At 37.5% G+C, this 26,040-nt stretch overlaps 2 protein-coding genes across 2 annotated transcripts; both read left to right on the forward strand.

Annotated features, from left to right (window-relative positions):
* The first annotated feature begins 1,616 nt into the window (after nt 1-1,616).
* On the forward strand, nt 1,617-25,735 carry LOC101897216 (uncharacterized). The gene is made up of 13 exons (XM_059125908.1): nt 1,617-1,836; nt 1,902-1,994; nt 3,980-4,136; nt 4,217-4,350; nt 4,566-4,823; nt 12,538-12,694; nt 12,758-12,891; nt 13,775-14,055; nt 17,501-17,606; nt 17,668-17,760; nt 24,994-25,147; nt 25,209-25,342; nt 25,407-25,735. The coding sequence occupies exons 1-13, from the start codon at nt 1,743-1,745 to the stop codon at nt 25,712-25,714; spliced, it is 2,103 nt and encodes a 700-aa protein (XP_058981891.1). The 5' UTR covers nt 1,617-1,742; the 3' UTR covers nt 25,715-25,735.
* On the forward strand, nt 8,572-14,112 carry LOC105261624 (protein takeout). The gene is made up of 5 exons (XM_011292898.3): nt 8,572-8,722; nt 8,783-8,875; nt 12,538-12,694; nt 12,758-12,891; nt 13,775-14,112. Exons 1-5 carry the CDS (start codon nt 8,632-8,634, stop codon nt 14,077-14,079), a joined length of 780 nt encoding a protein of 259 aa, XP_011291200.1. The 5' UTR covers nt 8,572-8,631; the 3' UTR covers nt 14,080-14,112.
* Nucleotides 25,736-26,040: the final 305 nt, after the last annotated feature.

The raw sequence follows: 26,040 nt of genomic DNA on the forward strand, positions 1-26,040 counted from the left end.
CCTAAAATAATGTTTAGTGGAAGAATATTTCATAAACTCACAGGGAGTACACCTTTAACACTAAAATGTGTATTTTTAACATTTTGGTAAGAATCGGAATTTTGATGTAGTCTGGGATAGAATTTTAAGACAAATAATTTTGTAGAATATTCTTACAACGATTCCGTTTAAAGGTAGTTCTACAAATTTTGAAAAATAAGACCAAAATGAACCTTTGGTGACTCGCTTGAGGTTTCTGTTACAATAAACCTTCTAATGCCATCAGTAATATATTCCAAAAATTCCAATGAATCTTAACCCGAAAATTTCGAAAAAAAATTGAAGATATAGGATCTTGCCGCCTCTATTTAAGTGACTTAACGCTATAAGCTTTCAAAACGCCGTTACATGTATCTTCTATTTATAGAACTACTTTCATTTTCTACAGTATTTTTCTTTTTGTGTTCCATGGTGTAATTTACAAGGTAGGCCACCAGAGATGCAACCAAAAATATATTTCTTTCTTATGGCAGCCTTGTGTTCTGTTCCCTGTCATCCTTGCAAATTATTGGGCCAATGACTCTATCGTTTACACGTGCTTCCCCCAAGGTATCACTCCTAAAACAATGCATTTACATTCCAATGGATTAATTATGGTACGAAACCAGTTTTCAATTTGTATAATAATAAAGGAAACAAGTATAAAAGCTGTAAGTTCGGTCGGGCCGAACTTTGAATACCCTCAACTATTTGGAACGATTTTGGAAATTTATAAAAAAAATAAAATCCGTTAAAAATTCTGTTAAAAATTTTAAAATACCGGATGTACCCGTTATATTTGGGTCTATACGACGACAAGGACCTGCATAGGCAACTTTTGTCATAAGCCATTAAAATATAAAAATGCGAAACTTGAATAAAAAAAATTGGTGAATAATGTAGCTAAAATCATAAAAATTCCGAATATGGAGAGGTAATGTTATATGGGGACTATACGAAGACGAGGACCTGCACAGACAACTTTCTGTCACAGGATGTAGCATCCGTAACGAACTTCAAATACCAAATTTGAAACAATTCTGATGAATAATGACGCTAAAATCATCAAAATGCCGAATATCTGGAGATACCATTATTTGGAAGGCTATACGAAGACGTGGACCTGCACAGACAATTTTCTGTCATAGGCTGTAGTACCCTTTACGAACTTCAAATACCAAATTTAAAACAATTCCGATGAATAATGTCGCTAAAATCATAAAAATACCGAATATCGGGAGGTACCGTTATATGGGGGCTATACGAAGACGTGGACCTACATCACCAATTTTCAATACCAAAAGTTCTGCAGACATAATACACATTTGAGTAAGATTTTATCAACCTACTTTATTTCGTTCGGAAGATAAAGTGATTTCCACAGATGGACGGACATCGCCAAATCGACATAGAATTGTTTGCTGATGGGGGGTCCAAAATTTATATTTCGAGGTGTTACAAATGGATTGATAAACTTAATATACCCTCCATACTATGAAGGAGGATATAAAAATAATTAAAAATTATTTGCAATTTTGTTATTTTATATTGTTTAAAAAAATATGTACTCATTTATAAACAAACATCTAAGCCCGAATTCCCAACAGTCTAACAAGATTTCAACAGCACAACGGATTAATACTTTCTAATCAATATTTTTTTAATTGTCTGTAGTATTTTTTAAAAAAAAATCTATAATAAATTCGTTTAAATAAATTGATAATATGGAAATTTCAATACAATTGTGTAGTATTCTTGTTGCCCTTATATGGCTCGGATCATTGGAGGTTAATGGGGCAAAATTCCTCGCCGAAAAACGTAAGTGTGAAATGTCACATTTTTCTGTTCTAATAAATGTTTAATTTTTATATTTTCTATTGCAGCGGCATTTTTGGATATTTGCAAGCGTTCGGATAGCGAATTTGGTAAATGTTGGGCCAAAAATCTAGAAAAGATGTTCAATGGATGGAAATCAGGTAAGTTTGCCAAAAAATGTATTTGCATGCCAATAATTTAAATTGGAACCAAAATTTAAAATTTTGTTTGGTAAAGATATGTTACAGTTATGGCCGTTTTTCAAAGGAGTCTCATTTTTGACTTGTTGATCGACATTCGCATTATATCATGGAAATTGGATTAAATTTGGTTACTTCCTTTTATTTGAAACTTACGAATATTTAAGATTTGAAACAATTTGTAACTCCTTTTTTATGGGAAGTCTCACCCCATCAAATTTGAAATAGATGAGGAGAAAAAAATCCAGCGGATAATGAAAGCAGAGTTAAACATAGAAGACACGTGCATCAATGTTTTGAAAGTTTGCATCGCAAATGTTCCTAAAAGAGGGGAAAAGATCCCCCTTCTACAAGATTTTTTTTTAAATTTTCGGCTTAAGATCGGTTTATTTTAGGCATATAGTGTCTTTTTCAATTATTACAGTGAAAATCAGTTGGTTATGAATAAGAGCTGAAAATAGAAGACACGTACAGGGTGAGATTAAAAAAAACTTCAACAAAGTCAAACGCCATAATTTTTACATTCTGTTTTAAATTTTATTGAATGAAAGCAAAAAATGTCGGAAATATAATCAAATTTTAGAATAAATTTCGATTTGTTCGAATTGGTCACTTTTGACACGAATTATGGCCTTCAAACGGCCAATGAAACCGTCACACACTGCCCGAATGTTGCTCTGCGGTATTTTGGTCCATTCCCAGCGAAGCGCTTGCTTGAGGTGATCAACACTTTGGTATTTTTTAGTGCCAACCTTGCTTTTCAAAGTACTCCAGACACAATAGTCCAACGGAGATTGGAAATGGAAATGAAGCGAACCTCATTTTGTAACCATTCATTCACACTCAGGATGGTGCTGAGTCCTGTTGGAATGTCCAAGGTCTGCGGCCAAAATGTTTACGTGCTCAAGGCTTTAATACACCCTCCGGAATATTTTCGCGATAATATTCGGCATTTATTCTGATGCCACGGTCGATTAATACGAGCGGAGATCGACCATCGGCTGTTATGGCGGCCCACACCATCACCATGGCCGGCTCTTAAGTTCTGGTGGCCAACCGAAGATGCACATTTTCAGCTAAACTTTTTGGCAAGTAAACACTGCTGGACAACGAATGTTTTCTCATCGGAGAAAACCAAATTCGGCAGTTCACCACTTTCCAAGTCGGCCAAGCGAAGCAACTCTTTAGCTCTTTTGAGTCTATTTTCTTTCTGTTGCGGTCTAAGTTCTTGCACTTTTTGCAATTCAATGGCTTCACCCCGAGCTCATTTTCAATATTTGTCGAATGGAATATTGCGATATGTTCAGCTCACGAGCCATTTTTCGGCCACTGCGACGCGGGTTTCGATCAAGTCGCTTTTTTATTTTTCGAACCATTTCTGCTGATGTTGCTGTTTTCTTCTGTCCACTTCCTTGACGTCGGGCTACGCTACCAGTATAACGGCAACAAGCGATGGTACGAGACACAAAAGATTTATTCACATTTAAATGCTGGAGTGCTCTAACGATAGCCACTTGTTGGTTTCCAGCGAAAAATAAAGAAATCTCGCTTGAGTTCCATCACGAATAACTTTTTTCTGGAAAATTCTCACCAAAATGCTTTTGTACGTTTGTAAACAATATAATGAGCTGTCACTGGAATAATTTTAACAGCTGTCGAACGAGTGGCTTAGACATGATGGCAGTCTGAAGATGGTTGCAGTTTTTTCATCTCACCCTGTATTTATTACTTTTATCAGTTCCCTTGTTTTTTTGTCTTGGATATTCTCCCCAGTAGGTATACCATATCTTGCCCCTTGATAAACGTTACATTTTTTCTCCACCTTGTTTTTATAAAAACAACAATAATGGAATTAAGCCGAACTATTTTGCAAACAATAAAATACTACGGTATCCCGAACAAACATACCAACACTGTTCTACTTTTTATTTATTTTTTATTTAAAGGTGTCCCTGGTCTTAAATCAATTGGTTCATTAGATCCCCTACATGTAAAACGTGCCAAGATCACCCAAGGTGCCGAAGGTAGTCCAATTTCGATGAACATGGAATTGGTAAATGCTGAACTATCCGGCCTGGGTGGAACCATTATAGATGATGCTGGGTAAAAAAAGCAAACTTTATATTATAATATATTAATGTAAATAATAATAATAACATTTAAATTTATTTAAATTTTGATAGATCTAATGGCAATAGTTTGGAAATGAAATTAAGAGTTACCGTACCTTCGTTCAAATTGACCGGAGATTACACAATGCATGGCAATATTTTAAGCTTGGCCCTGAACAGCAAGGGCAAGGCTCTTATGATATTTGGTAAGCAAATGTTCGGAGTTAAAAAAATGATCAGTGAAATTCAATTAACTAAAATATATATGTTGAGATCTTCTAAAGATACCCAATATTTAGTTTAAAATTGCTTGAATTTATGAAAATTATTATTTTTTTAAAAATCCTTTTGAGATCGCATGAACTTATTAAATAATATTATTTCTTAATCATTTTTTCTGTATTCTTTCTTTGATTTCTAGAAAAAGCCACCTTTACACTCAATTTCCGCCTGAAATTACGTGAAGATGGCGCCCAATCGTTTGCCGATGTGGAAAAACTAGATTTGTTGTGGGAAGATAACGGTGGCATGCAATTCCATTTGAGTAATTTATTCAACGGCGACAAGGCGTTGGAGGACAGTGCCCATGCCCTGCTAAATGCAAATTGGCGTGCAATTTTTGAAGTTCTTCGCCCAGCTTTGAGTCAAACTAATAAAATTGTTGTAAAAGACATTTTAAGTAAATAATGGCCTATGTACCGGTACACTATTATTTGGAATAATAAAAATTACGGAAAATGTGTATGTATGTAATTTTATGAGAAGAAAATGAGTTTGGGGAATAGGGACATCAAACATTGGGCAACACAAAAAATTTTCAAGAGATTATGAAATTAGATCTAAGAAGAGAAAATACGTGTATCGGTCTATTGAAAGTTTAGATGGAAAATTAAAAGAGGGGAAAAGTTCTTCCCTTTCCACAAATTTTCAGATCAATATTCCTTGAAATCCTTGCATTTAAGGCATATCGCAGCCTCGATAATATTGCTGATAATAATATGAGTATTATTCTGATAAAACATATTAACCATCAAGCGAGTCGCCAAAGGTGTCTTTTTGATTAATTTCTCGAAAAATCGTTAAAATCTCCTTTTATACGAGATCCTAGGAAGTCATAATATTCTACAAAATTGTTGGTCATGAAATATAGGTGTCAGAATATATCAAAAATCTAAAACTTTCCTAAAAGCCAATATTCCATAAATAAAAAACACATTTAAGGGTTAAAGTCGTAATTCATATGGGCTTGTGTGAAATTCTCCCACAAAACATCATTTTAGAAGGATGACGGCAAAGACGAAAATATTCTTCATCATATTTCACTATAAGTCACCAAAGACCAAGTTAGAAAATATAAGTCGGTTTTGCCGACAGATGTATACCCTCAGCCAATATTTGATTAGTTAAATATATTTTGACTTCTGCTATGATTATTCAAATTGTTGACCCTCTATGGAGTAGGTTCCGAAGGAATGGGCCAATATTGTCCATTTTGAATCGGACTTAAATAAATATGATATAAATATTGCGACGTGCCAGGTTTGGACTATATCGACTACTTCCTTCACTTTATATGAGATATGTGATAATTTTTAGAAAATGTTAAAATGTAGCCGATCTACGTATTCCATTGTTATACTTCATCTAATACAGATAAAGATATGGTATGGGCGAAATTAAAAGAAAATCGAACATTTATATCCAGGTTTCTGGTTGAGAGACATATTTTTAGATATAGCAAGGTGTAAAGAATCGCTGAGTTGTTTCGCAAGTTATGATAGATAAAAATATTGAAAATTGTACCCTTGTTGTGGGTGAGGTAGCAGAAGGGTTCGCAGATATATATCATTTTCACAACATTTGTGTGAAATTAGCGTTTTGAGCGTTTTGTTTTTCAAAATCTTGAAACCTATGTGGGCCAGGTAGCAAAAGAAATGGTCCGATATCTACCATCTTTATAACACATCTTGTGTTGATGGAAATATTGAGATGTACCAAGTCTGGAATGGAATCGGATTTTGATCGCTTTTTATGAGCTCCATGGATATTTAAATTTTGAGCCTTTGTGAAGGAGGTACCAGAAGGAGAGGACCGCTATATTCCGCCTCAATGCCAGATCTTGGGTTCATAAAAATATTTAGATGTGTGTAATTTCAAGAGAACCGGAAGCTTACTTCGGATTTTATGATCATTTTGGTTATTTAAAACTTTGACCCATTGTGGGAGAGGTACCCAAAGGAATGGTCCGATCTCTATCACCTTTATTACAAATCTTGGGTCGATGGAAATATTGAGATGTGCCAAGTCTGAATGGAATCGGATGTTAATTTCGCGTTTTATGAGCTGCATGGATATTCAAAATTTTGGCCCTTTTTGGTTGAGGTACCAGAAGAAGTAGACCGATATATTCCATTCCATATATATTCATAAAAATGTTGTGATGTGTGTAATTTGAAGACAATCGAACTCTTACATCACATTTTATAAAAGTTAGAACTATTCACAATTTTGACGCTTTGTGGGGGAGGTACTTGATTGAGTGGACCGATATTGTTCATTTTTGTACCTAACCTAGCACCGATGCAAATATTAAGATTTGCAAAGTTGGAGCAAAATCGGATTATCCTCTATCTTTCTGTGCAGAAAATATTATTATTATTTCTTTTTGAAATGTCGACCTTTTGTGGGTGAAGTACCAGAAGGAGTGAACCAATATATTCCGTCTTCACACCAGACTTAAGGTTAATATAAATATTGGGATGTATGTAATTTGAAGACAATAGGACTCTTACATAACATTTTATAAGAGTTATAATTATTGAAAATGTTGTGGGAGGTACTTGATGGAGTGGACCGATATTGTCCATTTTCGTACCTGACCTAGCACTGATGCAAATATTGGGATTTGAAAAGTTGGAGCAACATCGGATTTTCCTTTCTCTTTCTTTCTTTGAAAATTTCGACATTCTGTGGCGGACGTAACAGAAGGAGTGAACCGATATTGCCAATCTCCGAACTCGAACTTAGTTTGAAAATAATATTACGATGTATCACGTTTGGACCAAATCGGATACTCCCTTCGAGATTTATCGTGCGCACAAACCAAACAGACAGGACGGAAGGACGGACATCGCTAGATCGACTCCAAATGTCCTGAAACGGATATTGTCCAAAGATACCTAGGGTCTTGAGACGTTATTTCGATGAGGCACGTTTGGCCGTATTAATTGATATATACCCTCTAGTGGCATCAGAATAAATGCCGAATATTATCGCGAAAATATTCTGGAGGGTGTATTAAAGCCTTGGACATGCAAACATTTTGGCCGCAGACCTTGGACATTCCAACAGGACTCAGCACCATAGCCACCCACGAATGGTTACAAAATGAGGTCCCTCGCTTCATTTCCAGTGCACAATGGCCACCAAAATCTCTGGATACCAATCCGTTGAACTTTTGTGTATGGAGTATTTTGGAAAGCAAGGTTGGCACTAAAAAATACCAAAGTGTCGATCACCTCAAGCAAGCGCTTCGCTGGGAATGGGGCAAAATACCGCAGAGCAACATCTGGGCCGCGTGTAACGGAAGGCCATAATTCGTGCCAAAGGTGACCAATTCGAACAAATCTAAATTTATTCTAAAATTTGATGCTATTTCCGACATTTTTTGCTTCTATTCAATAAAATTAAAAAAAAAATGTAGACTTATGGCGTTTGACTTTGTTGCCGTATTTTTATTTCACTCTGTAGACGCATTGGACGACAATAATGAAAAATATATTTTCGTTGAATATCGGCCCCAAAATGTTGGAAAGAGTGGGTCCAGTCGAGGTCAACATTTCCATAAATTAATCTTCAAACATGTTACAATTGTTTTTACATAAAATCACAAGTATCCTCCATTTCGAATGCTTTGCCTAAGGAAATCTTTGGAACTAGAAACAAAATATTCTCCAATATTTTTTTTTACACATTCTAATCAATTAATCTCTTCTAGTGGTATAGGACGCTTTTAATGCATCCAATTATTCAATCAAATTTATTTACTAATTGCAAGGGCAATAACTTCCCCCCACACACGTGCATTGAATTTGCTTTAAAGAACGTAGAATAATTTCTTCCAATATTGCATATTTATATAGTCTATTAATGTCTCAATAGAATACCGGTTGAATTTGAATCAATCCATTGGCGTAGATGAGGTACTAAGGCACGTATGGTTGGTTGTGCATTGTGTGCAAACAGCTTGCAAATATTTTCAGATCCAGTATTGTAAATAATTTCCAAAAACCTATTTGGAAATATTTCTTTGCTCCCATTAATAAGTTTTTGCCCCGCCAATGTATTTCATGATAGAAACAAAGATTTTTTTCTACATCGTATATCATACGATGCATTTATAAGCCCATCTCTTGGTGAGATTTCTTGCAGTCTTCTAAATAACATTCCGATAGATAACAATTTATTTTAATTTGAAAATTTTAAAAATGAAAATCATTGTGGGGCTGTTTTCTATCACTGTTCTGATTTGGAACCTTGTAACCCTCACAGCGGCAGCAAAAGTCCTCACAGAAAAACGTAAGCCAACTCTGCTCTTGAATTTGAAGCAGAAATTTTGTAATTGCTTTTGTTTTGTAGCTGGATTCCTTACAGCCTGCAAAAGATCTGATCCTGCGTTTGGAAAGTGTTTTGCTACAAATCTTCAAAAATGTTTGCACGAATGGAAATCAGGTAAGGAGGAACACAATTTATTAACTTCCAAATGACCTGATCAGGGATATATCAGGATCAGGGATATATGAAACATCTTATTTTTATACCCTACACCACAAGGTAGTCAGGGTATTATGTCTTTGTGCATTTGTTTGTAACAGGCACAAGGAAACGAGATAGACCCATAGTTCCTTTTGATGATCTGCATAGAATCACATTCTGACTCGATTTATGCATATTCGTCTGTCCGTCTGTCCATGTATTTTTGTAAACAAAGTACAGTTCGCATTTATTGCCCTATCCAGATGAAATTTTGCACAAGTCATTTGTTTGGCCCAAGGACGAACCCTATTGGAGATAATCGGTCAAAATTTAGATATAGCTCCCATATATATCTTCGTCCGATTTGCCTTTTATTGTGCACCAAACGTGTAATATCAGTCCGAATAGTATGGAATTTTGCACGAACGATCAGATTGGACCTGAAAATAAGTATGCCAAATTTGATCGCAATCGACTCAGATGTAGCTATATATATTGTTCATCATCATATATATTGTTCATCTGATTTGTTATTTTTGTCCTCCGCAGCCGTAATATGCACTCTGTAACATCAATATTTGTGGAAATATATCAAATACAGCTCAGAAATACACTTGCTAAATTTTATCGAGATCGGTTCTGATATAGCTATAGCTCCCATATATATTGTTCATCCGATTTGTTATTTTAGTCCTCCGCAGCCGTAATATGCACTCTGTAACATCAATATTTGGGGAAATCTATCAAATACAGCCCAGAAATACGTTTGCTAAATTTTTTCGAGATCGGTTCAGATTTGGATATAGCTCCCATATATAACTTCGTCCGATTTACCTTTTATTGTGCACCAAACGTCTAATATTTGTCCAAATGGGATGAAATTTGGCGCTTACGACCAAATTGAGTCTAGAAGCTAGTATGTCAAATTTGGTGAAGATCGGTTCAGATATAGCAGTAGCTCCCACATATACTGTTCATCCGATTTGTCCTATTTGTTACCCACAGCCGTAATATGCACTCCGTAACAACGATATTCAGGGAAATATTTCAAATACAGCTCAGAAATATCTTTGCCAAATTTTATGGAGATAAGTTCCGATTTGGATATAGCTCCCATATATATTTTTATCCGATTTCAAATTAATTGTGCACCAAATGGGCAATACAAGTCCGAATTTAAAAGATACAAATGCTTCGGCATATTTAGTCCCTTGAACTTTAAACTATAAATATAGTCATAGCGTGTATGATTGAACTTTTAGTAGATATGCGGAGCTCTACTAAATTAGCAAAGTGGTGTAGGGTATCATAAAGTCGGCCCCTCCCGACTTTCTTTACTGGTTCAAACTCATTTTATGGGCCGTGTTCAAAATGCTCGAATGGCATTGTCGGGCATTTAACCAAAAATCCAAATGATAAATCATACATAAATATTCCAGGAACATGGACTTAGGGGAACATGGACCTGGAAGGTACAGATGTATGGAGACTATACCAATATATATATTAATGTTGATGGATCTACCCACAAGGAAGCCTAAATTCAAACTTGATACTACATCGATTGGAAAATGTGTTTAAGACCTAAACCCTAGAAACCATCAGTGGCCTCCATATCAAAATTTCAAAATTCCAGCTCTATCCTAAGACCCAATCTCAAATTTATTACCATACCTCTTGTACGGTTTTACTACGCATGTTCAAAAGCACCTGCTTCTCTCCACCCTAGACACCAACAGTGACCTAGATATCAAAATTTCAGAATTTCATCTCTATCCCAACACGCAACGGCACATTTTGTGTAATTTTGCATACGTTCATAGTACGCATTTCCACAAGCACCTTATTCTCTTAACTATAGCCATTAACAGTGACATCTATATTAAATTTTAGGATTTCAGTTTTTTTCCTACCTCCAATACCAAATTTAGTAACCCTTAGTTGTTTTTTGCAGAATTAAAGAACGCATTTTCAAAACAATCTCCACATCTCAAGCTCAGATACCAACAGTGTCCTTAATAGCAAATTTCAGGATTTCAGCTCTTTCCTTCACCCAATATCCAATTTAGTACCACTTAGTACTTTTTGAACAATTATAGTACACATTTTTTTAAACCACTTCCATGTCTTAACCGCAGACACCAACAGTGGCATCAATGTCAAATTTCAGGATTCCATCCTATCCCTTCACCCAATTTAGTACTTTTCGTACAGTTATAGTACAAAACCACCTCCATATATAAATTACAGGTACCAACAAAGACCTCAAAATTAAATTTTAGGGTTTCAGCTCTTTAATTTCTCCATTACTAAATTTAGTACCAGTACAATCATGTCCGAACCCTGTTCCTTTTCTCAACCATAGACATCTACATTAAATTCCGGTATTCCAGTTCTATGTCTTCACCCAATATCCAATTTAGTACTTTTAGTGCATTATAGTACACATTTGCAAAACCACATCCATATCTCCATTTCAGACATCAACAGAGACCTCAATATCAAATTTAAGGGTTCCAGCCCTATCCCTTTACCCCATACCAAATTGAGTACTATTTAGTACTTTTCGTACAATTATAGTACATATTTCCGAAACCACCGCCATGTGTCCAGACTACACATAAACAGCCACTTTAATGCCAAATTTCAAATTTCACGCACTATCTGTTAACCCAATTCCCAATTTAGTACCCGCGTCGCAGTGGCCGAAAAATGGTTCGCGAACTGAACATATCGGAATATTCCATTCAGCAAATATTGAAGTATCGGCTCGGGGTAAAGCCATTGAAATTAAAAAAAGTGCAAGTACTTACACCGCAACAAAAAGAAAATAGACTCAAAAGAGCTAAAAAGTTGCTTCCCTTGGCCGAAAGTGGTGAAATGCCGAATTTGGTTTTCTCCGCTCCGATGAGAAAACATTCGTTGTCCAGCAGTTTTTAAACAAACAAAATGATTGTGTTTACTTGCCAAAGAGGTCAGCTGGAAATGTACACCTTCGGTTGGCCACCAGAACTCAAGCGCCGGTCTTGGTGATGGTGTGGGCCGCCATAACAGCCGATTGTCGCTCTCCGCTCGTATTAATCGACCGTGGCATCAGAATTAATGCCGAATATTATCGCGAAAATATTCTGGAGGGTGTATTAAAGCCTTGGGCACGCAAACATTTTGGCCGCGAACCTTGGACATTCCAACAGGACTCAGCACCATCGCACTCAGCACGCGCAACCCAAGAGTGGTTACAAAATGTTGTTCCTCGCTTCATTTCCAGCGCACAATGGCCACCAAAATCTCCGGATACCAATCCGTTGGACTATTGTGTCTGGAGTATTTTGGAAAAAATACCAAAGTGCCGATCACCTCAAGCAAGCGCTTCGCCGGGAATGGGCCAAAATACCGCTGAGCAGCATTCGAACAGCGTGTGACTGTTTCATTGGCCGTTTGGCCATAATTCGTGCCAAAGGTGACCAATTCGAACAAATCTAAACTTATTCTAAAATTTGATGCTATTTCCGATATTTTTTTGCTTTCAGTCAATAAAATTTGAAAAAAAATGTAAAAATTTTTGCGTTTGACTTTGCAGTTTTTTTCTCTCACCCTGTATTGATATCAATGTTCATAAAATTGTATTCCCTCTTCAGGCGTTCCCGGTCTTAAAACACTCGGTTCACTGGACCCGCTGCACATCAAGCGTGCCAAATTTAGCCAGGGTGGTAAGAATGACATTATTTCCATAGACATGGATTTGGCTAATGTGGAACTAATGGGTTTAAGCGATGTTATTATCGAAGACATAGGGTAAGTCGAAAAAATGGAAAGATTTAAAAAGAGATAATTTGTTTCCCTTCAAATGCAACGCAGATCCAATGGCAATAATTTGGACATAAAATTCAAACTGACGGCCCCCAATTTCAAATGGAATGGTGATTATGCCATGAAAGGAAACATTTTAAGCTTGGCATTGGACAGCAAGGGCAAAACTTTTATGGCATTTGGTAAGTGGATAATTGGGTCTCAATATATTCGAGAAAATCCTTATCTCAAATCTGGTTACCAACCAATTTTTTTCTTTGAATACTTAAATCGTGAGACATGACCTGGTTACAATAATGGGTTGGTAAGCAGTCTTGTAATGAGTAATTTTGCTGGGTAAGGAATGTTTAAGCAGAAAATACAAGACAAAATTAATTTGGGACAATTTAGAAGTAGTAATTTTATGCTCTGTTCCAGAACTGCAATAATATGAACATTTGACTACAATAACCGATTTTTGCAAAAAAGTTGCAAACCCTGTAAATTCTAGCAGGTTTTTGGGACAATTTAGAAGTAGTAATTTTATGCTCTGTTCCAGAACTGCAATAATATGAACATTTGACTACAATAACCGATTTTTGCAAAAAAGTTGCAAACCCTGTAAATTTTTGGAACAAAAACCTGCTAGAATTTACAGGGTTTTTGGAACAAAAACCTGCTAGAATTTACAGGGTTTGCAACTTTTTTGCAAAAATCGGTTATTGTAGTCAAATGTTCATATTATTGCAGTTCTGGAACAGAGCATAAAATTACTACTTCTAAATTGTCCCAAATTAATTTTGTCTTGTATTTTCTGCTTAAACATTCCTTAGGCAGCATAAATACTCATTACAAGACTGCTTACTTAACATTGGCAATAATAATGAGTAGACATTATCACAAAAATGTTTTTCAATATGGTTGGAATATCCCGCATAGAACGGTAGTCACCTCTAATGGTGGGTATTTTAAGGTCTTCACCATATTTTTCAACTGTATGAACGACTCAAGCGCCAAATATTTGGGGCCTTGAGGACATTTGATATCTAATTTTAGCATCTCTGATCTCTCCTTCTTATCTTTCAGAAAAGCCCACCTTCACCCTGAACTACAAGATGAAATTACGTAAAGAAGGTGATTATGAATTTGCCGATTTGGAAAAACTACATCTGGTGTGGGAAGATAATGCCAACGTGCAATTCCGCTTGGAAAACCTCTTCAATGGCGATAAAGCTTTGGAGGATAGTGCTCACACTTTGCTAAATGCAAATTGGCGACCAATCTTTGAGAATCTACGACCTGTATTGAGTCAAACCAATGAAATTGTTTTAAAAGACATTCTAAACAAGATAATGGCCTATGTGCCGGCAAACTATTTTTTCGACGAATGAAAATTGTTTAAATAATAAAAAGAGAGAAAACAAGTAAGAATCTTATTGTATCTGGGAGCTTCCAAGGGCCTTCTGTAGATGGAGAAGCGTCTGACAGAAAAAACGTGAGGTGCGACCTTTAATGTCATTGTTAGAAGATTTTCAATTGACAAGTTTCGGATAGAAAAATGAGTCGAAGATTTTTTGGAAGCCAACTATTGAGAGATGATATTCAACAGGTCTTTCATGTAGGCCTTTGACAGGGTTTCCGTCAATTCGAGACATTTTGTGGACCTTTTTGGATAGAGTTAAGAAAAGTATGAACAGTACTGTATATTAGAAAAGCGGAATGAGCTCACATTTGGAAAGAGTCACTGATGGAGATGTACTAATGAGTTATTGGAAATTCGAAATTTTCGAAAAGTTCTAAAATGGTACTAAACTTCTAACATGGTACCATTTGGTATTATGTGAACGGATAGAGCTAGGAACTTGAAATTTGGTGTTAGAATCAAGGTTCGAAAATAAGTTTGATATATGAAGGTGGTTTTGGAAATGTGTACTTAGTGTGCGAATTGTACTAAATGGTACTAAATATGGAACAGTTTTGTGGTGAACGAATGAAGCTGGAATTTTGAAATTTTGTATTAGGGTCCCTTTTGGTGGTAGGTTTGTGATAAAGAGGTGGTTTTCGAAATGTGTACTGCAAGTGCACGGAAAGTACTGAATAGTACTATATTTGGTACAATTTGATATTGTGTGAACAGATAGTGCTTCAAATCTGAAATTTCGTGTAGTCTGGACATACGGAGGTGGTTTCGGAAATGTGTACTATTATTGTACAAAAAGTACCAGATGGTACTAAATTTGGTATTGGGTGAAGGGATAGAAATAAAACTCTGAAATTTAATGTTTTAATTACAGATGGTATCTCTGTTTGAGATTTGGCAGTGGTGTGGAAATGCGTTCTATATTTTTTACGAAAAGTACTAAATGGTACTAAATTTTGTATTGGGTGAAGGGATGTGGCTAGAATCCTCAAATTTGATAATGAGTTCCCTGTTGGTATCTGAAATTGATATATAGAGGTTGCTCTGGAAATATGTACTACATTTATTGTACATATTTCCGAGCAGTACTAAAAAGTACTATATTTGGTAAAATTTGCTATTGGGTGAACAGATAGTGCTTGAAATCTATAATTTGGTATTAGTGTCGCTGTTCATGTCTAGCCTGGACGTATGGAGGTGGTTTCGAAAGTGTGTAATTGTACGAAAATTACTAAATGGTACTAAATCTGGTATTGGGTGTAGGGGCATAGCTAAAATCCTGAAATTTAATATAGATGCCTCTGTTGATGTCTGTCGTTAAGATATGGAGGTGGTTTTGTAAATGTGTACTAAATTGTACGAAAACAACTAAATAGTACTATATTTGATACAATTTGGTATTTGGTAAACAGATGGAGAAATTTTCGGAAATGTGTACTATAATTGTATGAAAAGTACTAAATGGTACTAGATTTGGTATTGGGTGAAAGGATAAAACTGAAATCCTGAAATTTGTTATAGATGCCACTGTTGATGTGTTTTCTAAATTTGTACGAAAATTACTAATTAGTACTAAATTTGGCATTGGGTGAAGGGATAGAGCTGAAATCCTGAATTTTGACATGGATGTCAATATCGCTGTCTGTGGTTGAGAGAAAGAGCTAGTATGAACGAACGATTTTGAGATAGAATTCCGAAATTTAGTATCGAGGTCATTGTTGATGTCTAGAGTGGAGAGAAGGAGGTGGTTTTGGGCATGCGTAGTATACAGGATGATACAAACTTCAAGCAACCAACTTCAGACAGCTGTCATTTCTAAGCCACTCATCCGACAGCTGTTAAAATTTTTCCAGTGACAGCTCATTATATTGTTTAAAAACGTATAAAAACATTTTGGTGAGAACTTCCCAGAAAAAAAGTTATTCGTGATGGAATTCATGCGTGATAGTGTGATTTCTTTATATTTGGCTGGAAAACCACAAGTGGCTATCCTTAGAGCACTCCAGCATTAAAATGTGAATAAATCTTTTGTTTCTCGTTATCGTGATACTGGTAGCGTAGCCTGACGTCAAGGAAGTGGACGGAAAAAACAGCAACATCAGCAGAAATGGTTCGAAATGTAAAGAAGCGACTTCATCGCAGTGGCCGAAAAATGGCTCGTGAGCTGAACACATCGCAATATTCCAATCGGCAAATATTGAAAAATGAGCTCGGGGTAAAGCCATTGAAATTCCAAAAAATGCAAGAACTTACACCGCAACAGAAAGAAAATAGACTCAAAAGAGCTAAGGAGTTGCTTCGCTTGGCCGAAAGTGGTGAACTGCCGAATTTGGTTTTCTCCGCTCCGATGAAAAAACATTCGTTGTCCAGCAGTTTGTGAACAAACAAAATGATCGTGTTTACCTGTCAAAGAGGTCAGCTGAAAATGTGCACCTTCGGTTGGCCACCAGAACTCAAGCACCGGCCATGGTGATGGTGTGGGTCGCCATAACAGCCGATGGGCGCTCTCCGCTCGTATTATTCGAACGTGGCATCAGAGTATTATAGCGAAATATTCTGGAGGGTGTATTAAAGCCTTGGGCACGCAAACATTTTGGTCGCAGACCTTGGACATTCCAACAGGACTCAGCACCATCGCACTCAGCACGCGCCACCCAAAAATGGTTACAAAATGAGGTTCCTCGCTTCATTTCCAGCGTACAATGGCCACCAAAATCTCCGGATACCAGTCCTATTGTGGACTATTGTGTCTGGAGTATTTTGGAAAGTAAGGTTGGCACTAAAAAATACCAAAGTGTCGATCACCTCTAACAACTGCTTCGCCGGGAATGGGCCGCAGAGCAACTTTCGGGTAGCGTGTGACGGTTTCATTGGCCGTTTGAAAGCCATAATTCGTACCAAAGGTGACCAATTCGAACAAATATAAAATTCTAAAATTTTATTGATGCTATTTCCGACATTTCCGACATTTTCATTTAATAAAATTTAAAAAAAAATTAAAAATTATGGTTTTTGACTTTGTTGCTGTTTTTTTTATCTCACCCTGTATATAATAATGTTATAATTATTATTGTTACTACAATTACTGTTATGAAATTCCCATTGATATAATAGAGTAACCGGTTCAACAACCCCTTCAATATATCATTGTAATTATCATATTGGTTTAACCTATAGCCTCAGATTGGCCTAAACGAGATCAACAATACAAAACACACACACACACACACTTGTATTATTAATTGACACTGCCTGCCTCTCTTTGGCCTGCAGAGGCAAAACAAAACAAGTTTCCGTTTCAAGCCAATTATAAAATTATAACAAAATGCATATTTATTGGTCTTTCAAATCAGTTGCACAATAGTAGCGAATAAAATCGGAACTGTTTTTAGACTTTCGGTTTCTTTTTGAAAAAAAAAATGAAATATTGTATTTGTCTTACACTGCTGTTTTGGACAACTTCGGCGGTGGTGGGGAAAAAGGTTTTAACCGAAAAACGTAAATGGAAATAAATTATATAGAAAAATTACAACAAATAATACGCAATTCTGTATTGCAGCTGCATTTCTCAATGCCTGTCCCATTGAGGCCACTGATGTGGGCTCTTGCTTTGCCAAAAATCTTGAAGCAATGTTCCACGAATGGAAGGCCGGTAAGTTTTAAAACAAATAAAAAACGGTCAAAAATATGAGGTCAAATATGAGAGGGGCCAAATATTTTATACCCTACAGCTTGCTGGATATGTTATAACTGTATTTACCTAAGAGAATATCAAATTGAGTTCCATGTTCATTGAATTGAAATCTGGATGAACACATGTATCTATCTGAGATACATAAATCTAAATTTGATTCAATTTTTTTTCGGATTTACTGTAGAAATTACGTCAAACGTTTTTAATCAGCAATATAGTGTGAATTCAATATAAACTAGGTTTGATTGATTATTGCTAATAATAGAGGTGTGTGTACTATAACGCTCTACAACACAATTCAATTTTTCAATAATTACAGGAAACGTCCATTAGATTGTGAAAGTAGATCTAAGAATAGAAGACATGTGTATTGGCGTTTTGAAACTTTAGATTAAAGAAGAGCACAATTTTACCCTCTCCATTTTGTTATACCCTCCACCATAGTATGGAGGGTATATTATGTTTGTAATTCCTCGAAATATACATTTTGGACCCCACAAAGTATATATATATATATATATATATATATATATATATATATATATATATATATATATATATATTCTTGAACAGCATAAAATTCTATGTCGATTTAGCGATGTCCGTCCGTCTATCCATCTGTGGAAATCACTCTAGCATCCGAACGAAATGAAGTAGGTTCATAAAATTTAACTCAAATGTATATTATGTCTGCAGGACTATTGGTATTGAAAATGGGCCATGTAGGTCCACGTTTTGGTATAGCCTACATATAATGGTGCCTCCCTATTTTCAGTATTTTGATGATTTAAGCGACATTATTCACCGGAAATGTTTCAAATTTGGTATTTGAAGTTCGTAATGGATACTACAGCCTATGACAGAAAATTGTCTACGTCTTAGTATAGCCCCCATATGACGGTACCTCCTGATATTCGGTATTTTTATGATTTCAGCGACATTATTAACCGAAATTGTTTCAAATTTGGTATTTGAAGTTCGTAATATGTACTACAGCCTAAAAAATAAAATTGTCTATCCATGACCACGTCTACGTATATATAGACGCCAAAAGTTTAAATCTTACCTAAACGCCAGGGATTCATATATATCAGAGGCATATTTTAGGCTTAAGCCGCACTTTATGTGAGTTTGTGCAAAAATCTCCAACAAAGCATCATTTGAGAAGGATGACATCAAAGACAAAAATATTCTTCATCAAATTTCACTATGAGTTTGTGAAGAAAAGAAATATGTATTTACCCTGCATATCAAAATAAAAAATTGCATCAATATTTCCCAATCATTTTGATCAATTTTTCCTTTAAGTAATTTAAGTAATCAGTAATTATAATCAGTTATAAAATTATGGAAGTAAAAAACAACATTAACTCGACCGGGCCGAACTTTCATTACCATCCAACATTAGGTAACATTTTTCGAAATAAAAGTGTCTGGATTCAAACTTGTTCTACTTTACTCTGCAAATACCAGTGAGATCGGTTGAAGATTTTAGTAATAGATAATGTTGTGACACCGGTTGAAGAACCCAATATGAACTACAAATAACGAATTTGAAACAAATACAATAGAAAAAGTGACTTAAATAGTAAAAATACCGAATATTCGTACCGTACCGTATATGGTGTTATAGTAAAAGCTGTGCTATAGTAAAAGCTGGATCCATAGAGAAAATGTTCTGGCACCGGAGTATGGACCTGTTACAAACTCTCAATAACAAATTTCGAACAATACAATGGAAAATGTGACAACAATCATCAAAATACAGAATATCGGAAGGTACCGTTATATGGCTATGCGAAAACATTTTCAATATCAACCATTTTAGGCACAATGCAAACTATTGTGCCAAATTTCAAAGTTCAACAACTGGCATCGTGAATATATATATAATTTACGGGGTATAAGACTAATATTAAGAAGTTTTACAAACAGAATCACCAATTTAATATACCCTCCTTTCCAAAGTGGATGGTATAATAATGGAAAATCGCCCCCTCTACACTTAAATGTAAGGATTGAAGAAATCTTAAACCGAAATTTTCACAAATGATTTTCTTACAGTTTTTGACACTAGTGTGCTTTGATAGTAAATCGTTTGTTATGGGGAAAGCCCTACAGCAGAGAATATTTCTCGTTATGACTTGTCTTCCATCTCTCCAGTCTTATCACACCTGCTTTTCTTCCCTAGCTCAAAATATTGCTCTGTTTCAACAAAATATAAATGTTGTCTCTTTATGAGTCCTTTCAACAAATCTGTTGCCCTCCGACATCGACATTCTTTTACTTTCCCTGCCCCTGTTTTTTTTTGTGATTTTTTGGATATGGCAGTTAAGATCAATATTCACTTACCTGACTTGTTTTTTGTGGCTGCCGCAGATAATGATACTGGATATTGAACACCGACCGAGTATTCAGTTGATATTCAGTGTGATGGTGCTTCTGTAATCAACTGTGTTATTTCTTCACGGATTTTGTTGAGCGGTTTGACTCTGACAAATTTTGAAATCATTCCTTAAAAAATCAAATATTTCGTAATTCGTATCTCAAAACAACAAAGTTATTTTTAATATATACTCACCCTTGTTGTTCCTCGTCCTGATCCAACTACTTTTTAAGATCGATGTCGTTGAGGGGGAGTTATATTTTTCACCAATCTCATTCACTGAACCGTTTAGGTTTAAAATTGCTGACCTATGAAAGGCCGTAAAAAACAGCAAACTTCTTCATCCGGATAATGTCGCCAATTTTTATAAAGGTACACTTTGTTTCTTTTCGAAACATGTCTTTAGATAACCATCGACAATGTCTTCCTAATCAAACTAGATAACATCATTCCGGGCCAGTCTTCCTTTAAACAATCAAATTTTGCATTGAGAAAATGTTTTTGTTAATAAACATTATCCCATCAAATTTGTTTCAGATTCAACTGATTATAAAGTAAATCAGCTCCCACAAACTCGTTGAGGGCAATGGGATCAACTTTTGAACCTTTTATAGACATTTAAACCTTTCCTTATATTTTCCTCCAATGTTAAAGAGTGTTCAATTCAATTTTCGTCACTAACTTAAACTTTACAAGGGTGTATTCCAAAAGCACCTGCAATTTATCTTCTTCAGGTTTTTAGTTCATCATTAGAGTATTGTAACCTGTATTCCTTAAATCGCCCAAACATCAAACAATATATATACAGTGAACGCCATGACTGCAGGGACTATGTTGCGACTTGCTGCAGTAACGTAGTCCCCAGCGAGTCCTCTTCTTCGTCGTCCTCGTCAGAGACGTCGTCGGAGTATGGCACTCCACCGCAGTCTCCAGAACAGCAACCAACACCGCAGCACCTAACGCCACATGTTGCTGTTCCAACTCCGGATTGTGCATCATTCTTGCAATTCAATTGCAACGGACTTCGAGGCAAAATAGATGAGATAGTGGAATTTATGAGTCGGAGGAATATTAAGATCGCAGCGGTGCAGGAAACCAAGCTGAATGAAAATTGCAGCCTACAACGTTGTTATGGTTACAACGTACTAAGGAAGGATCGCACCAGAAGTGGAGGTGGGGGATTAGCGTTCCTGTTACACCATTCTGTTCAGTACAGACCTATCTCGCTTGAGCTAGTCTCTAGTGACCCATACATGGAATGTATGGGGGTAGCAGTCAAGTGTGGAACTGCCGAGGTAGAGGTGCTTAATGTGTATATCCCGCCGATTAATAGCTGTGAACCACGTTATTTGCCTGATATTAGCCCATTATTGGTAGGCAATAACCGCCTGGTACTAGGGGATTTTAATGCCCACCATGAGTTGTGGCATTCCGTCCTAGGTAATGACCAGAGGGGATCAGCGCTGGCAGAGCAGATTGACTGCTCCACATTCTGCACGGTTAACGAGGATGCCCCCACCCGAATAAGAGGAGAGTGTCACAGTTCGCCAGATTTAACCATAGTGTCACCCGGTCTGATAAATGACGTGACTTGGCAACCCGTCATTTCTCTTGGCTCAGACCATCTCCCGATAATCGTCTCCATAAGCAGGTCGCCCGATTTCATAACCTCTGAACGCCGCACTTTCCTTAACCATGGGAAAGCTCACTGGCCAGAGTTCAGAGAATTCACCAACCGCCGCTTCAGAGAACTGCCCAACCCTTCTGATGTTCGGGTAGCAGAAAGGATTTTCCGAAACATCATCAGAGCTGCAGCCGCTCGCTATATACCTGCTGGTCGAATACCCGAGATAAGACCAAACTTCCCAGCAGAGGCAGCGGGATTAGCAAACGAGCGTGATGATCTCCGTCGTACCAACCCTACTGATCCTAGAATCAGTGACTTGACAGTGGAAGTCAACCGGTTGGTACAGGAGCATAAGAGGAAAAAGTGGCTAGACCATCTGAAGTGCTGCAACATTGGAACCGATATGAGTAAGCTGTGGGTAACGGTTAAGTCGCTCTCGAACCCTGGAAAAAAGGATGATAGGACCTCAGTCACTTTTAACGACGTAACGGTGACTGATCCGAAGAGGTGCGCGGAATATTTTAACCGACAATTTGTCGAGCACCCCGAGAGTGATAGGGCGAAGCGAAGAGTACTACGTCGTATCAGATCTCTTCCCGCCGAGGAGGAACCACCACAGTTTACGATGGGTGATGTTGCAAATGTCATCCGTAACGCTAAGTCATCCAAAGCGTTGGGCCCGGACGGAATCTCAATGGTAATGTTGAAGCAGCTGGATACGCCGGGAGTCGAGTACTTAACAAAAGTTCTCAATTTGTCGCTAGCCACCCACATAGTGCCCGAAACCTGGAAAATGGGCCGGGTGGTCCCGCTACTGAAGCCAGGCAAGGATGCCAGTAAAGGCGAATCGTACAGGCCGATTTCGCTTTTGTCGCCAGTAGCAAAGACTCTTGAGGCTTTACTCCTCCCCAGCATTAGAGGAAGCTATGCAGTTGCCAACCACCAGCATGGATTCCGTCCACAACATAGTACCACAACAGCATTACACGCCATTTCCACACATATTAGTAGAGGACTAAACCAGAACAGGCCGTGTGACAGAACAGTGTTGGTAGCCCTTGACCTATCAAAGGCATTTGATACGGTCAATCATGCCACACTGTTTGAGGACGTACAGAGAACTACCCTCCGGCCAAGTTTGAAACGTTGGATAATCAACTATATGTGTGGACGCCAGTCGTACGTGGAATTCCGGAACAAGAAGTCCAAAGCCCGTAGAGTGAAACAGGGAGTTCCCCAAGGTGGGGTGATATCTCCGGAACTGTTTAACCTCTACCTTTCCGGAATTCCTCGCCCTCCAGACGGCATTGAGATCGTAACGTATGCGGATGATTGTACGATCATGGCGTCGGGTCCAGTGGTCGATGACATATGCGAAAGGTTGAACCCCTATCTCGCGGAGCTTGCCGCATACTTCCACGCGAGGAATATGAAAATATCCGTCACGAAATCAACGGCCACACTCTTTACCACATGGTCTGCGGAGATGAGAACACAGCTGAATGTTCAGGTCGAGGGGAATTTAATACCGACCACGAACTACCCCAAGATTCTTGGGGTAACGTTCGACAGCATGTTCAAGTCGTCCGCGCAAGCCACAGCTATCTGCGACAAGATGAAAAGTAGGAACAAGGTCCTCAAGGCGCTAGCCGGCAGCTCTTGGGGTGCGGACAAAGAAACCTTGTTGACCTCTTATAACGCGATAGGTCGGTCTGTGGTCAACTATGTGGCTCCAGTGTGGTCTGCGAATACTAGTGCTACGCAGTGGAAGAATATCCAGACCTGCCAGAACGCTGCCCTGAGAACTGCGACAGGGTGCCTCCTCATGACACCAGTGGACCATCTACATGAGGAGGCGAAAGTCCTTCCCTTACGTCAGCATAGTCATATGCTTTCGTTGCAGTACCTGCTTGGGTGTTACCGTGAGAGCCATCCCAACCATCACATGGTGGATAACTCTCCCCCACCCAGGCGTGTCAGGAAGGACATACATGATCTAGAGAGGGAGGTCCAGCGCTACAAGAGAGAGCCTCTAGATCAAGAAGCCTATCAGGCAGGTCTGAGTGGCATTCACACCGATGCAGTCGCGGATGCTATTAGCAGTTATAAAGTGAATGCCGTCCTCGGAGTCCACCCCCCATCCATTGCAGCAGAAGAACGTCAGCTGCCTAGACAAACCAGGGTAGTTTTGGCGCAATTACGTTCAGGATGGTGTAGTCGCCTCAATTCGTATTGGGCACGAATTGATGAAGATGTGCGTGACGCCTGCCCGGCGTGTGATACAGGCCCGCACAATACGCTACACCTTTTTAATTGCTCAGCCAAACCTACCCAACTCACTCCAGAGGATCTCTGGCTACAGCCCGTTAAAGTAGCCGAATTTCTAAACCTGGAGCTGGAACCAGATTAGCAGAACACAAACACACACATGTACTACTGCTACAACAACAACAACTGCATGAAATCACACAGCTTTTGTCGAAGCTGGGAACATTTGTCTTCACAAGGCTGGGAATATTGCCACTCACCGAGAATCAGATATTCATTTTTGTAGAATCGAGAACTAAATAAATCACTCAATTCGTTGCAGCAGCCATCAACATTAAAAGGTTTGGTTTTCGCGTTGTTATTATGTTTTTGTTAGTGAATCCCCATAGGGTCAATCATATCAGTCCACTGTAATAGTTAGAAGTCATCTCCATATCTTTCCAATATTGCCGGTGATATGGCTGACTGCAACCCGTAAACCTGCTGGTCTCTTGGCCGAGAATCAGCCGAGCGATAGACAATTATTTCAAGGTAAAATAGCAACACCTAGCCAATTGGTTGGCGCATACTTCTGCCATTTCTATTCAACGATCAATGGCACAGTGGCCATTAAAGCGGTAATCACTTCCACACACACTGGCGTGATAATCAGATCCAGGCACAAACATATACATCAACAGCTGATGTGTTTACTTTTTTGATCCGCATCTATCTACAATATATCCAACAAGGCGTAGATGTTCTGTCAAATAGTTTTTGCGATTGGTGATGGTCTCGAAATATTTGCCCCAGGCCCATAATCAGTTTATCTAGCTTCATTTTTAAGAGTTTCAACCTGTGTCAAAAATCTATTATTAAATTAGCTATCATTTATATTCGCCATTATACCACTTACTACATTTCTTTCAAGGTGTTCCCGGCTTAAAATCCATCGGCTCCCTCGATCCGTTGCATGTCAAACGCATTTCCATTGAGCAGGCTGTTAGTGGACCCATTTCTTTGAATCTGAATATGCAAAATGCTGAAATATTTGGGCTTTCTGGAACATCAATTACAGATGTTGGGTAAGTAAAGGATAAAAAAGAGCTAAAAAAATATAGAAAATTAAAATGTATTAATTTTTAGTACTGATGCAAAAAAACTCACCTTCAAATTTAACATCAATGTACCCGAATTTAAGTTGATCAGTGACTATGCGGTCAATGGGAATCTGCTGAGTTTGGCATTGAATAGCAAAGGCAAAGCTGAAATAATGATGGGTAAATTAGTGATTGTTATGTACAAAAAATGTATATATTTAAATTTCATTTTTCTTTTTTTTAGAAAAAGCCCTTCTAAATTTGGCCATACGTGTGAAAATTCGTGAAAATGGCGATTTCAAATTTGGTCAACTGGAAAAACTCCATCTGGTGTGGGAAGATGTGGGTGGCATGCATTTACATTTGGATAATATTTTCAATGGTGATGCAACGCTAGAGGATAGTGCCCATGCTTTGATAAATGAAAATTGGCGTTCCATCTTCGAAGTATTGCGCCCGGCCCTGACACAAACCGTTGAGGTTATTATGAAAGATTTCTTGGGTAAAATTTTGAGTCATATACCGGTGACATATTTATTGGATGGATTGTAAATAAAAAAGGAGATATCCAAACCAAAAAAAAATTAAATTTTGAATACTGAAATTTTTTTGAAATATTCGGATTAATATTACTTGGAATACTTAAATTGTAGGTAGGTATTTAGTGTCTTTGGCAATATTACTGCTGACACTACGAGAACTATTTTGTTTGAACATTTGAAAAATGGTTAAAAACCCCATTTAAAAGGGATATTTGGAAGTCAAAATATCCAAAAAAAAAGTTTTGGCATAAAACTCTTGAAAATAGTTGGATGTTTATTTCGATTTCTTTGAGCGTTTTGTTTTTCAAAAATCTTGAACCTCTTGTGGGGGAGATA

This window comes from Musca domestica, unplaced genomic scaffold, assembly GCF_030504385.1.
Source record: "Musca domestica strain aabys unplaced genomic scaffold, Musca_domestica.polishedcontigs.V.1.1 36, whole genome shotgun sequence".
NCBI classification, from domain to species: domain Eukaryota; kingdom Metazoa; phylum Arthropoda; class Insecta; order Diptera; family Muscidae; genus Musca; species Musca domestica.

Excerpts from the sequence above, each read along its gene's own strand:
- LOC101897216 (XM_059125908.1), top strand. The coding sequence starts at position 1,743 with ATGGAAATTTCAATACAATTGTGTAGTATTCTTGTTGCCCTTATATGG. Across the intron at positions 25,148-25,208 it reads ACATCAATTACAGATGTTGG|TACTGATGCAAAAAAACTCA; the intron begins GTAAGTAAAGGA and ends ATTAATTTTTAG. Across the intron at positions 25,343-25,406 it reads CAAAGCTGAAATAATGATGG|AAAAAGCCCTTCTAAATTTG; the intron begins GTAAATTAGTGA and ends TCTTTTTTTTAG.
- LOC105261624 (XM_011292898.3), top strand. The coding sequence starts at position 8,632 with ATGAAAATCATTGTGGGGCTGTTTTCTATCACTGTTCTGATTTGGAAC. Across the intron at positions 8,723-8,782 it reads AAAAGTCCTCACAGAAAAAC|CTGGATTCCTTACAGCCTGC; the intron begins GTAAGCCAACTC and ends TTTGTTTTGTAG. Across the intron at positions 12,695-12,757 it reads GTTATTATCGAAGACATAGG|ATCCAATGGCAATAATTTGG; the intron begins GTAAGTCGAAAA and ends AATGCAACGCAG.